Here is a 16084-nt window from a genome sequence, read left to right as displayed (position 1 = left end):
AATAAGGCACACAGCAAAGTCAGGTTTCATTCCCCTCTCTACCAATGGCAAGTGCTATCACAGTGGCTATAGCACTGGTGGGGAAGTGCAGAACTCACAGAGCACATGTCCATGGGACAGCAGACACCACAAGCATTGCTGGTTGGGCTTTAAGGATTTGTCCCCAGGCTGAAGCCCTTGGCCACAGGAGGCATGTGTACACTGGTGTAACAGTCAGGTTACCTGGATTAGCCTCCTGCCCCGCCCCAGATTTATCCTGTGATTTTATATAAGCTAATTAACCTCCATTCAGTTCAGTTAACCATTTTCAAAACAGGAGCAGCAATTTATTACCCATATGGGGTGAAGTGGTAATTAGCTGACGCATGCACAACATTTGCAGGGGCTCAGATGAAAACATCACCATTTCGCCACTAATTCTGCTCCAGAGTGTGAGAGCACTTAAAGAAATAAATCCCACACCACCAGTTGGCAGAAAGCCAGTTGCATTTGACAAGCATTTACTTACGCATGATCCTCTCCAAGGATTCACACCTTCTCACTTCATTCACAAACTTTCTCTGGAAGCTGTTGACATTCACATTCAGCTAAAAACAGGAGGGAAAACCAAGCCTGGAGGCTACACGCTGCCATGCTCATTTTTAACATCAGAAGAGAATGAACGCCTTTGGTGCAGCCAGCCAACACCACTGCATCTAACAGACACCCAGTGACAGGGCAATACCTTGGGTTTCCCTTATGGCCAAGGACATTGTGGCTCATTTCCACCAAGTCTTGCTGTGACAGGAAGTGTCTGGGATGGACTTTTATGGAGAGACCCCCTGCTTTATGGTGGTGGAAGAAATCATCCTAATGTTGTGCAGAGGGTGCAAAGCACTGGATGGGTACACAGGGATAGGTCAGGCCTCAGCATGGTGATTTGCTTTTAGATCAGCTTTTGGGAAGTCCCACTACTGCCAAAGGCTTTTTGACCACCCTGCAGGTGCACCTTCCCCAACTCCTTTGAGGGAACGATAAGCATACCCCAGGGAACATCTCCCACAGCTCAGCACTGGCTAGGTACTACTCACATCTCTGAACTGGACTAGACCCAGCTCCCCGAGCTCGGCCACACAGCAGTAGGCAGCCTCCACCTGCAGGAAGAGCTGCATCAGGTTCATCTCCTCACTCCGGAAGATCGAGGCCATTTTGCCAACTCTCCTCCAACCTGGGTGTCTGTGGGGGCCTTGATGGCAGCAGCACAGTCTTCCTTACCTAGGGAGGTGCCAGAAGGTGAAAAACACTGCAAGAACACTGTGGTCACTGAGTCAAGATGCTGGAAGCTAACCCAATGCTACCCATTTTGTCCTTCAAAAGGTTTCTTTACCTCCTAAAAGCCTCCTCAAACCCACATGAGGCTTCATCCCACCAGAGCAGTGATGAATGCTTAAGTATGTATGTGACACAGGGAAAGAGGACAGATGATGAGCAAATACCCTGCCCTGTCCTCTGCCAGACCAAAGATGCTTCAGGCCACTGCACTCTGGGCCTTTATTTGGGTTTTGGACAATGAGCTTATGAAAAAAACTCGTTTCTACTTGTCTTCCACAACACAGAGAAGAAAAATCATTAATTTCACCTTGCAATTAGATGGGTGAAAGAGGCCTGACTCGTTTTTATCAGTTTCATTGGGAGTGTGAACACAGCATTGCGAACACATTTGGAACATGTTATATGGGAACAAGGAGAAGAGGAGACTGTTTAATTTAAATTAAAACAAACTTTCATGTTTAAATAGCATTTTCTCCCTATAAAGGGCTGTTTTCAAAATGACGTGCATTTTACAAAAGAGCCTTTTGTCATATGCTTGTTATTGACTTTCAATAACCTGAACAGACAAATTGCCTTTAGTTGTTCTTGCACAAAATTAACTGATCGGCATGCACAAACACAGTAATTATTCTTTCCCAATGAGAAAGATGCAAGTAGATACACTTCTTGCATGCATATAATTTTGTAGCAAACTTACATTTTGCAAATAGCAAAAACAAAATCCCTTTATAACCTCACTTCTACTTGTTGTCAGGGATGGGAAGTCAATTGTCTCTCTCTCTATGAACCTTGTCGTGCAACACTTTTAAAAATGTGGATTCTAATAATTTTCTTTATAACGTGAAAGATTTATCTTAAATATGAGAGAAACACTTTGCAAGACATTAAAGGCTTGTTTAACAGGAGCACCATAGTAACAAGCCTGTATTTGCTCTCTCACCCTGTGAGTTTTCCTTTTCTTACTCTCCGTAGCCGTTCACTAAACAATTTAAGATGTTGAAAATACAATATATGATAACAAGTAGCTTGTTAAAAGAAAACATAGAACGTGCCAGCTCCAGTGGGTTGAGTAAGGCTATAATCTTTAAAGTTGTTTGGAAATGTCTTAGCAAACTATGTTTTTCACAGGAAAAAGACACAAAAGCTGCAAGAGAGCCTCACTACACATCCAAGGAAGTACAAAAAAAAAAAAATTCCTTAGCTCTTAGTTTAAAAGACCATCAGAAAATTCCACCTTAACTTCTTTAAACTGATAATTGTGAAGAGACTAGAATTTAAAGCAGGTCTGTGCTTCTAAACCTGCAGTTAATTTCCATTAGAAAAAGCATTAAAATCTTAGACTTAAAAGAACAAAACTCAAATGCAATATTTGGAAATATCTTACTTAAACTGCTTAAAACCATCCATACCGAGGGCTCTGCTTTTCCTCGGTAATCAGTCAGTGAAAACCCCCAAAGGCTCACTTTCATCTTGATTTGGAATGAGAGCAAAATGAAGAATAAAAAGAGAAACCTCTTTCCAGCCAGGAAATCCTGCCCAGCCCTGCTGGAAATGCAGAGCGTTCACCCTCCATCCATTCCTGCAGATACAGGAGGCTTCCCAAAGGCACCTGCTGCAACCATGCCTCTATCAACATCCTCCCTCCCTCCTGGTTTTTGCTTTGGCAGAGGAACATTTAATTTCCCCAGTCGCTGTTTTCCAGCAGTAGTGCACTGCATTAAAGTGCATTAAAGCGCACCGGGTTTTGAGCAGGGTAAACCCCAGTGCTGTAAGTCACTTTGGGGAAGGTGTTACTCAGGTTTACCTCTCAGCCACCGCGCTCCTTTCCAGCCCCTGAGGAAGAGGCGAGCTCTTCCCTTGGCTAGCCGCGCGTCCCGTCAGGCGACGACAGCAGGATGGTGCTTTGGCATGGCTGCAGGCACCTCGCTGGGCAAGGAAGGCAGTAAGCGAAGCAGCCAGGCCAACTGTCCTGTCTCGCACAGGGCACAGCAAACCTTCTCGTTTAAAGTCAGAACTGGTCTGCACCAGAGGAGGAAAACCCCTTCCGTCCTGAAGCACCCCCCAGGTGGTCTGGACCCAGCGCTTTCTGGCTTGGTCACAACCCTTGTGTCAGGTCTGCGATAAGTGTGAGCTGTGTTGCAGCAGCACACGGCTTGTTGAGACTAATAACAGATGGGGCATGCCGGCTCACACTGCCCTGGCCACCCAAAAACGAGCAAGAACCTTTGAAACCTGCTGTATACAGAGAGCTATAAACACATAAAAACTCATTTGCAAGCCTTGGATGGAGGATCAGTCGCCAGGGAGGTGGAAGACTTCTGTGCTGTTTCTCGCTGTTTTTTCCTCACTGGAGGCAGCCGGCAAAGGACAGGGAAACAATGGGAGATTAATGATTTTCCTGAAGCCAGGGGACGGGCAGACTTGTACAGCAAAGAGAGGGCTAGGAGGGCAGGGTCTCAGCCAGCAGAGCTGTGCTAGCCTGGGGCAATGCTGACAAGGAACTTGATTCTCACTCCTTGAAATAACAAATGCTGTGGGAAAAAGTGGCTTTATAGACTTTCTTCTGCTTCAGCTGCTAAAGTAGGAGCTCCAGAGAGAAATTCAGCTGCTCCTGAAACCAATGGATTAGCTCCCATGGAGGTCAGAGGAGGCAGGGTTTCATTCTGGTAAATAAGGCTGGCTGGATCACTATTAAATCTAGCACCCATAAGAAGTTTTATCTCAATAGAAGACCTAATGAAAATGCATGGCTATATGTAAACTATAAACTACCCCCTAAAGAAATGCTTTCCCAGACTTGTTTTTTTCAGGGGTACCCAGTAACCCTGACCCAACAAGCCAGACGGTATAGCTTGTCCAAAGGCAACAATGCTGAAAGGGGAGCAACAGCCGGGAGTTTCTCAGTACAGAGTTTTTCTATTGAAAAGCAATGAAGAGTGACCCTACTTCATGAGGCCAGCTCGTGCAAGGGGGCTCGTGCCACTTCCTGAAATCCAGCTGTCTCAAGCAGCATGACCCAAAATATAGGTATTCAAAATTAGAAGATAATTTTGATAGGTGGGCTAAAACTTCCATTTTGTTCAGCTGCCCTGCTGAGCTGGCCATGTGCTCCCTGGCTCCCTACGTGCTTTAGCTGCACTGTGCGCCTCTTGAGCAAGCCGCTGCTGGAGATCAGTTCTGCTTTCTCCATCAGCGCTACCAAAGAAAAAAGAGCAAAGGCTGAGAAAAGTCAGCATTTTCTGCTGGGAAATCAGAACTTCTGGTAAGGCAGAGGTGAAGTCATTGCCATCATGCAGTGCTGTGGAGAAGTTGGTATGGAAAAGGAAGGACACTGCCTTCCAGTCTGTGCTATGATAAATAAGAGGAGTCACCATTCAGTTATCAACTGATAGATATTGACACAACAAAATAAAGCAGCTTCTCAGGCTCCTTCCTCCACCTCTGAACCCGCAGCACATTCTTCCCCCTAGCAAAGCTGTTGTGTTCATTTGGCAATACCAGGATTTGTTCCTGTTTTGCACTTATGTTGCTCTTACTCAGGCCCAAAGCTACACTCAGCTACTTCCCTACAAGTTGTTAGGACAGGGGGAGCAGAAGGGGCCCTCAACACACAATCACCAAAGCAAGCCACACGACGCCAGTTACTCCATCCCATTAGCTAACACGAAGCGCAGGGACAAAGCCACCTCTCTTACCCTTCCCTCTGTCCTGTTCCTGGGTAGAGAAGAACAGCAGAAAGCATATCCTATTTCATGCCTCTGGCATGTGGATGTAAGAATGTTATTTTATAATAATCTTATTATTAAAGATCAGATGATGACAGCTGATGATAAGGCGCAATTCAGAGGAGCCCTGTCAGTGGACTCATTGTCAGCGCTGGCAGCTCTGCCCTGGTTAGATGAAGGCAGACCTGTACTCCCTCACTGGGGTCTCCAGAGGGACAACATGAGGTCACAGCAAGGCCACAGGCTCAACATTTGTCTAATAGCAACCCCAGCCTGGACTGTGAAACACAAAGGGCAGGGTTGTGGAGTATTTCAAAGTGCTAGAGCTGCTTTCCTCTGTGCAATAGAAAGCACATCCTTCCTCTCCTTCTTTCATTTAAAGAGTAAAACCTTTGTGGGTTTGAATTTTGTTCCTCCATTTGCCTCACTTTAAAAATCAAATCCCTTGCTCATAGGTAGCTTTATTTTAAATGGCTATTTTTCACATCAATGAGGATACTAAACATAACGGCCCCCTCCCTGATGGACAAATTATTGGCATCAGGCTTAAGGTTTTGAGCTCTTTAAAGCCATTTTGAGGGCTTTATAAAGGCCCTTAAGCTTTTTTGAGCTTTATAAAGGCCACCTGGGAGGGAGCTAGCCACGCAATACAAAGACAGTGAGATGCTAACAGACAGACCTGCCCTCCCAACTCATGCCTCTTCTAGAGCATCACTTGGAGGTTTTGCTATCTACAAAGCAAGCATAGGAGATAGTTCACTCCTGTGGTCTCACACCACCTAACATCCTCCTTGGTGCTGAGCACCATATCTCACAGGTTCCGCAGTGCCCTTGTGAATAGCAACTTGGAATTATCAGCTAATCATCAACTTCAGTATGCCAACACGCAGGGTTTAGGGGGATCCCAAACATGCAACCCCTCCAGAGCCGGGCTGTCATCACTTTCAGTACCACAGTGAAGCTTCATCAGCTGTAGGTAGCTCTGGAATCAATATCTCAGTTATAATCACTCCATGCTTAGCTCTACCATGCAGAAGGTTTTGTGTGGCTACATGAGACATTAAGTTTTGAGCTCTATTTCACCAAAGCTCCCTCCTATCACAGTAGGTAAGCAGAGTAGCACATCACATACAGTAAAATGAGAGTAGGGGTGTAGTTAACCCAACCTCAAGTGTCATATGGAAGAAAGAGATTTATCCTCCTACCACTGATACACCAGAGAGGATGTACCTGCTCTGCTGTGCTCTCAAGAGTTGTGTGCTTTGCCCTGAGTCAGATATTGTGCTATAGCTCACTTGACATCATGCGGGTCACTGCTGGGATGGAAAAGAATTGCAGCAGCAATCAGCTTTTATTTGGAATTGAAAATACAAGCATGTTGCCTATGTAAACAGAAAAAAATATATATAGACAAAGTGAGTGTGTGACAAAGGTAGTAACTTGCTGAGAGCCACACCTGGTGGTGATGTGTCAAGGGTATACCTTGGTCACCAGAGAACCTTAACCGGAAATCTCTGTGGCACAAAATATACCAAATGGTAGGTATTGCCTCCTTCATAATCATAAGGAAAAGCTGACCAGCAGCCCTACACACTGTGGAAGAGTCTCTAAAGGGAAGGGTGGGGAAGTACCTAATTTAAGAATAAATGGAGTCTTGCCTTGAAAAATGCATGGAAAGGGGACCCCGAGGAGAGGAAACCCCATCTCTACTGATGCAGCTGTCATGCCTCATGTGCCAGGATATCCCTGTGGAGACAGGCATTCATGTGATGCATAGAAACCAAGCTTGGGGAAGGCTTTGGAGACTCTTATCACTCTTCAGGCAGTCATTAACACTGAAATGTGAATGTGTTACAAAGAAGAAATGAAACAAAACCAAATCTGTGTCAGGAGATGATTTTACAGGGCTCCTGTTGTGTCTGAACTTACCAAGCAAAGCCTTCATTTCCAATCTGATCCCAAAACCACCGAAGCCAAGCACAGCCTGTTTGCTGCTCCAGGAGGCTTTGGAGCAGGCCCTTTCTGAGACATGGAGGGAACACATTTTGGAAAGGAAAAGAAATATGCTATGTTAATTGGACAAAACCTTTACAGCACCTCTTAGAAATGGGCACTTTTACCTGCAAGCTGACAAAGAGCATTAGGTAATAGTTAAAAGACATTTCATTAAAAATTGAATCATTCATGCACTAGCAGAGCAGTTTTGTCTTTTCATTTCCCCTCAAACATTTTGTGCTGCACACACAGTTTTGTACTCCTTATTTTTGTAAAATTAACTGCCAGATCAACTTCTAGCAGGAATCATGGGTGAGAAATACCAGAGTGAAAGGTGAAGCTGGAAGAAAGGCCTTTCCCCAGCAAAGAGCTGAGTTTTAGCTTTGACACAACAGAGCACTCAGATAAAACCACGAATTAAAGACAACAAGCACAAAAGGACTCAGATGCTGAAATGAGGCAGAGATGAAGATTATTATTTCTGTAGATTAAATTCAGACAACTCTGAACAGCTGGAGTGTTTCTACAGCACCTCTCCTGCTGTGATTTGTGCCTATTGAGGCCAAGACTGATGGCCACTGGGGTCACACACCCAGCCTGGCTGCCAGCAGAGCACAACATACCTTAGGCCACCCCTTGCTTGCGTGCCAGCCGAAGGGCAGGGACACACATACCTGCAACAGCCGGAGGTGGCTGTCATGGACCAGCCACCACAGCCCTAACTCTGCCAGCCCCAGCGGCGTGTTGACATGAAAACAGGGAGACAAGGGGGGTTAACATGCCTCTTCCAGCAGGCCTGCCTTCATCTGCTGCTTGGTGAGCCTTCTCTGTAGGCCAAACCTCTGGCTGCTTGTGCCCTGCTGCACCATGGAATGCAGCTGGAAGGGAGCAGAGTGTTTTTGGTGGTGAGTGGGGAGGACAAGCAAGTTCACCCCACAAAGCCAGGGCTAAGCCTACATGGGCTTCACTCTCAAGGAGACCGAACAAACCTCAGTCTCGCATCTCTTGCAGCACCCTGTACTATGCCATTCACGTGGGAAGTCTATTACATCCCTCCCTATGGGTTTCAGCAGTGTGCTGAGATAAAAAAGAAGTAATTATTAAATACTGTCCATTCTAGTATATTGCCACCCCAGACACGTTCCCCCTTGCCTCCCATGGGATGGCCGCACATCCAGAACAGGCCCTGCGTAGCTTTGTTCTCACACAGCACCCGAAGCTATGAGTGACTGGGGCTGAAAAGCACCAGCAACCTGCCCGAGGCCTCTTTGGGAACGGCTCGCTCCAGAGGCCTTTCCTCCCTCCAGCTGCAGCAGATCCTGGGGAGAAACCTCTTGGCGTGACCTTCAGGGGCCCTCCACCTGCCGCAGTGCCGGTATCCACCTCCTGCTGGGGCTGTTTGGGTCAGAGCCCTTCTCTCCCCTCACCCGGCTGTGGCAGGAAAGTTCAAGGTGTCCTGGCAGCAGGAAGCTCCTTTGCTCCACCCTCTGCCAGGCACACCAGCTCTCTGAGCATAGCGAGGACCTGCTGAACCAGAGCTGCCAGCGACAGCAGCCGGACCTGTGCTACCACCTGGGTGGGAGCTAGACCCCCGGCATGAAGCACCTCTTCTGCGGGCCCTCGGCAGCCATCACTGTGCTCTTCTGCACCACCGTGCTCTGGTATTCCTGCTCAGCTGGTATGTGTCTTCTCTCATGATCCAGTTTCTATTCCCTGCCTTTTCCCCTGCTCCATACCAAAATATATTGCCCACTCTCAGTAATTTGTTCCTTTAAAAAAAGGTGGGCTCCCTTTTCTCATCTAAAAAGTGTTAAGAGCTGGAATTGACTAATGCCATTGAGAATTAGCAGCGATGTGATTGATCACAGCATCTTTCTGAAGAGATGTGCTTTTACCAGCTATTTACAGAGCCACTGTAAATGTGACTGAGCTCTAGGCTGCTCTACTGAATGGCAAGGAGGTAGGAAACCATGGTTACTTGGCCTTCCATACTGGCTGAGGCAAGGGACCATTTGGAGTACCACCCAGGAGGCTCAGTATAGTCCGGTTTAGCTCTTACTAGGTGCTTTTTTGTGGGAAATATGGCTTTGGTGCCTCCTTAATTGTAGAAGCTGCCTAAAAATAAAATGCAATTGAGACCTGTGAGCAGCTCCTTTCCCACCAGGCTCCTGCCTGCATTCTTGTATCAGCACCAGCTGAGACCTGCCAGGTTAAAGATGGGTTAGCTTTGACAGGTCTGCAGAGTCTATAAACACGATCCAGTGGCTGGCATCCACAGCTCACACACAGTTCTTAATGATTCTTTCTAGTGCTCCCATGAGGTACTTATTAACCAAGAAAACAAGTCATGGGCTTAGCCAAAGTAATTCAGCAAGTCCTAGCACAGTCAGAAAGAGGAATGGGGAGTACTCAGGCCCTTCCCTGGAGCAGGCTGCCCAGGGACCCTCTCCTAGTGTGTCAGCGGCCATAAGGAAAGCTCTGGTCTTGCTGCCTGCCTGTCAGATCAACATGCAAAGCTGGGCAACAGCAGGTGACCCTAAGAGGGGCATCACCTGCAGGACAACCTCAGTTTATTTGCTGTTACGTGGAAAATACCAAACTTAAAGCAGAAGTTTGCTAAGAGGTCTTGTTCTGTTTTGCTCTCCTGAGCTGAAACTAAACCCAAGCTGCTATTTCAAAGTCTTAACTGAAATCAGGCTGGAATTGATTTTTCTCACACTCCAAATTATCAGCTCAGAGGGATGGTTTGACTGGGAACAGCTCTCCCATAGCTTCTACTCTGTCTGTGGACAAGCAGCACGTTGGAGCCCTTCCATCTGTGTGCAAGTCCTTACTCCTGTAGCTTCTCCTGTATGTTGTATTTTCCAGCCTGCACTAGTTTTAATGCTGGCCTGAGCTGGAGCTCAGCCAGAACAGTTTCAGGCACAGCTGTGCCTTAACTGTGGCAAAGCCAAAGCTCCTCACCAAGGCTGTGGTGGCTCTGCTGGTGCTCTCCACAGATGGGCTCAGCCCTCAGCTCTGCCAGACTCCTTCACACCCTGAAGTTACTGGGAATTTTCTAAGGGCAGAAGGAGGTAGCTGTACAGCTCACTGGCCATGGGTCTCCCCATGCCACTGAATGCCGAATGCCCTCTCTCGTTTCAGTTGTTGCTCGATATGCCCCTGTAGCTTGGGAAAAGACAGTGAATAATTTGAGCTCTGAGAGAATGGCTCACATCAGGGTCATACTCAGGTAGAGGCACAGTGATTCAGTTGCTTGTTATGCCTGGTGCTAGAGCAGGTCGATCCAGAGCCTGTGTTCACAGTGGTGGGATGAGAAAGCATACCTTGCTGCAGCAATGTTTAGCAGAAGAACTTACTTTCTTCAAGTTGTTGCCATCCTACAGACCTCTGCAAGGCTTCTAGATTTTCAGGCTCGATGTCCAGTATGGCTTTTTAAATGTAACTTGCCTTTTCTCTTGTGCTTTCCTTCTGGCAGCAGCTCAAGAGGTCTCCAATGCTTCAACAAGCTCAATGCTCACAACTGAGTATGAAACACCATGTCTTAGTAAGTATTTATAAATCATTACTACGATGTTAGAGTCAGGTGATGAAAGTACACAGGTGACTGAGAGACTGTCCTGGAAGAGGATTTATCTTTTGTAAAGCCTACCACTGTGGGTGAAACTCTAAGACACATTTCTAAGACTCCTCCACCGGCATGCCCCTAATACCTTACGTACCTTCAGGTGGACTCATAGCTTTGAACAGACTATTTCATAGCTAATTCAACTTATGTGTACTAAAGCTCCCTGCAAACTGCCTGCCTTTAGGCACAATACAGATTCTCAAGAGTGTTTCTTCCCCCCAACTACCAGGTCTTCCCCAAACAGCCAGTCCCAGACAACCTGAGAGCCAACCAGTCCTCCCTGAGTCATCCTCCATCCCAAATGTCAAACATCCCTGCAGTCCTGCACTTCCCAAATTATAGTATGCATACAAATAGACGTATGCTATTTCAAAGCATGGCATAGGGGGCAAGCATCTCTCTCCCTTCTCTAGGCCCACACAAACCGTATCTCTTTTGTTGCGGAAAGAGCTGCTCTCTACAGTGCAGGACAACTGTAACTGAGTGCTCTGAAAGCCAATGCACAGGAACATGGTCCTGCCTGATGTACATGAACTAGAGCACCCGAGCAGCACCTTCACTTTGCTTTTCCCTGGAAATGTACAAGAGGCTGCCTGCCCTGCATCATGCTCAGGAGGCATTCACTTTTCACAGCTGACAAGCTTTGTGCACAATACACAATGCACGTAGATGCGAGGTGGTTTTGGCTGCCTCAGTTCCCCTGTGTGCTGGGGTTTCACACTTAGCTTCTCTTCCAGCCCAAGGGGTACCATCATCTTCTAGCCTTCCCTTGATATTTCCACGTTACCACCTGGGATACAGACACAAAGCTGGGTATCTTCACTGTGTCCTCATAATGGAAGAAGTAGGGCAGATACCTTTAAATATCAACATAAATTAAACAACTACTGACATATTCCTTGACTAACTTTAGGAAATTGGACTGATTTAAACAATCAAAAATAAAATGCAAAAGATGCAAGAAAAAATACATGGAATTGTTAAAAAATATTTCATTTTTAAACACATAAACCAGGGATCCCCAATGGCTCTGTGTTTTGCTGTTGTTACACACAAGTCACAGCTAACAGCCTAGCAGAGAGCAGCCACTGCTTCTATTGCTGGCAGAGGTGTTGGGTACCTAAACTCTTATTATCTCACATGAAGGTTTGTCTACCCTGGGTTTATTTTAAATTTTAACTAACTACTTCTATCCTATTCCATTCCTGAAACTGACTGAGGAGATGCTAAATAGGTGTTTTTAAAATGTAATGGTGGACAGAGTGGTGAAGAGAAGCAGCTCAGGTGTTTGGCCAGAAAGGGGTATTTGAGTCTCGGAGATGTGGAGATGAAACTGAATCTTGCCATCCCCTAGGTTAAGAGCCAGGCTTAGGGGAAAGCTGCCAAGGCAGAATGACAGGCCACAGTACAGACAGTAAAGTCACCATCTCACCTGCCTTCTAGCAAAGGAAACTTAGTGTGTACTTAGCCTCCCATCGGCTCACTTCATTTCTTCTCCACCAGACGTGAATATCTGCACGCAAGCAGCCCTGTGCTGCCCAACGGGCATGGATGATTATGGATGGATTGCAGCGGCCGTTGGCTGGAGTCTCTGGTTTCTGACTCTTATCCTGCTCTGTGTGGACAAGGTCATGAAACTCCGGCCTGATGAACCCAAATATTTGGTGGCCTGAAGCAGGGCAAGCCAGCAAGCAGCAGCACCTGGGAGCAGTGAGGTGCAGACAGACCGACAAAGCATTTCAATCACTTCTTAAGAAACAAAACAGAAATGGAATGTACCTGCAGCCAAAAAATGGCCAAATTTAATCAGGGCATCTGCTGGGGTTTCATCCTTCCTGACAGGTCAGAGCTGCTGGCCAAGGTGTGGAGCAGGCACGTCCCTGTGAGCCACCACCTATGTCCCACATTGCACAGAAAACCTTGTCCCCAAGACCTTTCATGCTTGCTGTGATTTTGCCAGCAGAATGAGGTGCTGAAGGACCAGTTACTAGTCTACGGCATGTTGCCTTAAGACAACCCAGTACATAACCTTTGGCTTTGAAACAGAAAGTGGGCAAATAAAGCTATTTGCTGGAGGATCAGTTTTACCAGATCTGTTACTAAGCTACAGACCAGGTTGCTACATCAATAAGTCGATGTAACTCATTGATAATACCGAGTCCTTCTCGCTCACCTGCGCTATTTTAAAGTCTATTAACTGATACCAGTGAAAGCTCTGTTCTGGAAACTTCAGGATTGTTTGGGCTGTTTTGAAATTAAAATTAGTTTTTCTAGTGGAGTTCATATGTGCAGTTTTGTAGGAATTGAACAGTGGTTGTATTTGTTTGGCTTGTGCCTGCCTAACTAAACCAAGATGAACCATGACAAGCAGGTCTAAACCAGCATATCCAAATCATACACAAAACTATTCCTATTTACGCAAGATGATAATAAACACTCTGACTGATGGGAAGATTCTCACTGGTTTATATTGATAAAGCTTATATTGGCAAGGAAATACTCTACCCAAATTGTTAGAAACATGATTCTAACAAGAAATATTTGCGCAGGAGGATTTGGCTCTCTGCAGTCAAACTGGTTTGGGGCAGTTGCATCAGTTTGATTTCTATCCGTTATTAAAACAACAAATCTGTGTTAAACCCATCTAGATATACAAAGGATTAGCAAACCTGCTGGAGACAGACTGAAATTAAACACAGTTACTCTTTAATAAAATCAAGCTCTTTTGGAGATCCATTAAATATCATTAAAGCCTCCCTTCAGCTTATCAGTGTATAACTGTTCCAGTTGGAAAAGATACAAACCAGTTTAAGACTTCTCAAATTGGTTCTGGCACAACCAGGCACTTTGATCAGGGCAACTCTGCCATTTCAGAGTGATGGGCAGTCGTCTGCCATCAACAGGAATGGGTACAAGTTGGACACTGAGGAGAAGACTTCCTTCCCTATCATTAGTATCATTTAACACAAAGTCTTCTGCATTGAAATGCCCATCACTCTGAAATGGCACAGAGTTGTCCTGATCAAAGTGCCTACATCTTATTGTTGGTGTTGACTGAAAGAACAGTGAGTTCTACAATCACTGATATACAAGCAATCTTCTAGCTACATACAAGATTTTTTTCCTGATTTACTAGATTTAATCGTGGAAAATGTGCACTGGCCTGAAAGCATTGTGATACTGTGAAAAAAATCCATGCCTATTGCATTAGTGCCTACCTTCTGCAGACCTCTTCCTACAGTTTTCCAGTCTTACAGAGATTGTTCTCTTGGTTGGGAACACAGAAGCACCTGCTGGATATGGCACTGGCTTTCATCTTTGAGGAGATGTGTTTCATAGCTTTCACAATTCCTTGGCTAAGACTGTAAGTTTATGGATGCAGCCAGTCACAGAAGTATATCTATTTCGGTCTCAAGTGTTGTAAGCATGTGATGTCCTACAGCCCAGCACAACACCCACAAACAAGCTTCATAACAACTGGACAATTCTGGGGTCTTCCTAAAGCCTGCAAAATCAGGTATACAAATGCAGATCATTTCTGCTGTCAAATGTGTACTTTTTCTAGAGCAATGATCTGTAAACCTCTGATCTAATACAACCGTTTTCTTTCCTTAGTGCATCACACATATGATATTGTCAGGTTTGATCAATAGCTTCTCCTTTTCAAGTCATTTGACTTCATAGGAAGTGGACTGAATCATTTAGAAAAATGTAATCCTGTAATGAATTTTACGAACATAAATAAAATGTATTTTGGGACACACTGGGATCCCAGTGTGTTCAGGATCCCTAAACAAAGTGGCAGCATCTCAAAAGCTCTGAGGCTACCAATGTAAACATCTCATCTGTTCCTATGCAATTAAGTACAAAAATAAAAGATTATTTTAAAGAGACTCACTGAGGTACATGCTATGTGTGGTACTGATTCTAGGCATGGTGGGCAATCACAAATACAATGCAAAGCAACACACCATGTAAAAGGAGAAAAGCCTGAACAATATTGTCAGTGTTTCAGGAGGTTGTCAGTAGTTACAGAAAGTGTGGAATGAACAAGTTGCACCCAAAAGACTTGAGAAATTGATATACAATTATGATATGAAAAATTAGTGTGCCAAAATGGATTATACATACTTGATTAAATATAGTCTAAAGATTCTCTATTGTCTGCTGTTATATTTCCTGGAATGCTTTTAGTTAGGGAACACACAGTAGCACAGCTTGTGGGATATAACCACTGCCTTAAGACAAGTCACAGTAAAAGGCTGTGGTCTGGTTTTAACGTACAAATTGAATTACAACGCCTTATAAATGTGGTCTTTGAGCCATGTTATAGACTGGTGTACCCATTTATTGTGTATTATTTCACGTTCCTAATAACATCACTGACATTATAATACCTCCAATAATAGATCCCCAACTAATGTTATGTTGCCTAAGTCCTATTGACTTCTAGGAGGCTACACAAACATCCAATACGTGCCTTGCTTTGTTGTTTGGTCGTTGGTTTTTTTTTTTTGTTTGTAATTCAGGAAGCTTGTCTTTTTGTTCCCACAGGAAACCTTGCATTATTGATGTATCAGCTATGCTAAACCTTGGTGCCCCTTCAGACTGCAACATACTATGTCATGCTGTAGCACTGAACTGGTTTAGGCCCTTGTACATCTCAAAGCACGTAAAAACAAAGAAGATAGTTTGTATCACTTATTAAACTGCAAAGTACCTTCACAGAATGATGATAGAAGCATTAACGCTCCAGTCATTTATAGTACATTGTCTGTCTAGTCAAATTCTATGTCCTTGGATCAAAAAGTTCCTAACTGGAATGAGATGGAGAAGAAATCTATTCCAGCTCATATGATTTAGTACAAGGAAAAGTAAAAAATGGCTGAAACCTACATGGCTGAATAAAAATAAGGTGACTGAAAAACACGAGTTTGAGCCTTAACATTGCTGATCAAACCAGAACAGTTCTTCATGTTTTCTGGACAAAGTGTCTGAATTTCAGGCATGAAGGTACATAGTGCCTAGAAAGGAAAGGGAGATGCAGAAGGCACTTGGGAAAGCTGCTGATCTCGGATAGGCAAACAGAGCAGTAGGGATGTGTAATCACCATCAGCACTTCTAATACCAAAAGAGAAAAACATTAGCAGCAGCAGCACAGCATTCCAGGGTAAGTAATTTGCCTGGAGATAATATCTATCACATCTGAATAATGATTTTTAAAATTCTTAATTCAAGACTAAATGGATTGATACTTGATGCGTGACTCTTCATCTTTTTAGATACCATTGCTCTTGTAATGACTCACATTACTCACTGCCTTTATCCTTGGGGTTTTAATGAATGAGCTATATGTTAAAAAATTGCACTTTGCAATGATTACACTTTGCAAAATCACCACAGAGATGAAAACTGGCAAGCATTG

At 44.8% G+C, this 16084-nt stretch overlaps 2 protein-coding genes across 4 annotated transcripts in view; one reads left to right on the top strand and one right to left on the bottom strand.

The window, feature by feature from the left end:
- ATP6V0A4 (ATPase H+ transporting V0 subunit a4) overlaps positions 1–7914 on the bottom strand; it is a 33416-nt gene extending 25502 nt beyond the window's left edge. Inside the window, exons 1-3 of one of the 3 annotated variants that reach the window (XM_057420546.1) lie at positions 7706–7914; positions 1071–1254; positions 509–587 (exon numbers count right to left, since the gene is read on the bottom strand). In XM_057420546.1, the coding sequence (XP_057276529.1) occupies positions 509–587; positions 1071–1187 (196 nt within the window). In that variant the 5' untranslated portion in view covers positions 1188–1254; positions 7706–7914. Of the gene's footprint in view, positions 1–508; positions 588–1070; positions 1255–3115; positions 3505–7705 lie in introns of those variants that run through there. The other 2 variants (XM_057420547.1, XM_057420545.1) reach the window with 2 other exon arrangements.
- Positions 7915–8301: 387 nt separating this feature from the next.
- TMEM213 (transmembrane protein 213) lies at positions 8302–14552 on the top strand. The gene is made up of 3 exons (XM_057420670.1): positions 8302–8709; positions 10510–10578; positions 12163–14552. The coding sequence occupies exons 1-3, from the start codon at positions 8628–8630 to the stop codon at positions 12330–12332; spliced, it is 321 nt and encodes a 106-aa protein (XP_057276653.1). The 5' UTR covers positions 8302–8627; the 3' UTR covers positions 12333–14552.
- The last annotated feature ends 1532 nt before the right edge of the window (positions 14553–16084 follow it).

This window comes from Pezoporus wallicus, unplaced genomic scaffold (genome assembly GCF_028554395.1).
Source record: "Pezoporus wallicus isolate ANWC-B61680 ecotype Strahan unplaced genomic scaffold, APGP_CSIRO_Pwel_v1 contig_2871, whole genome shotgun sequence".
Taxonomy (NCBI): domain Eukaryota; kingdom Metazoa; phylum Chordata; class Aves; order Psittaciformes; family Psittacidae; genus Pezoporus; species Pezoporus wallicus.
Note: the sequence above shows the minus strand (reverse complement) of the source record. Positions and strands in the feature narration are given on the sequence as shown.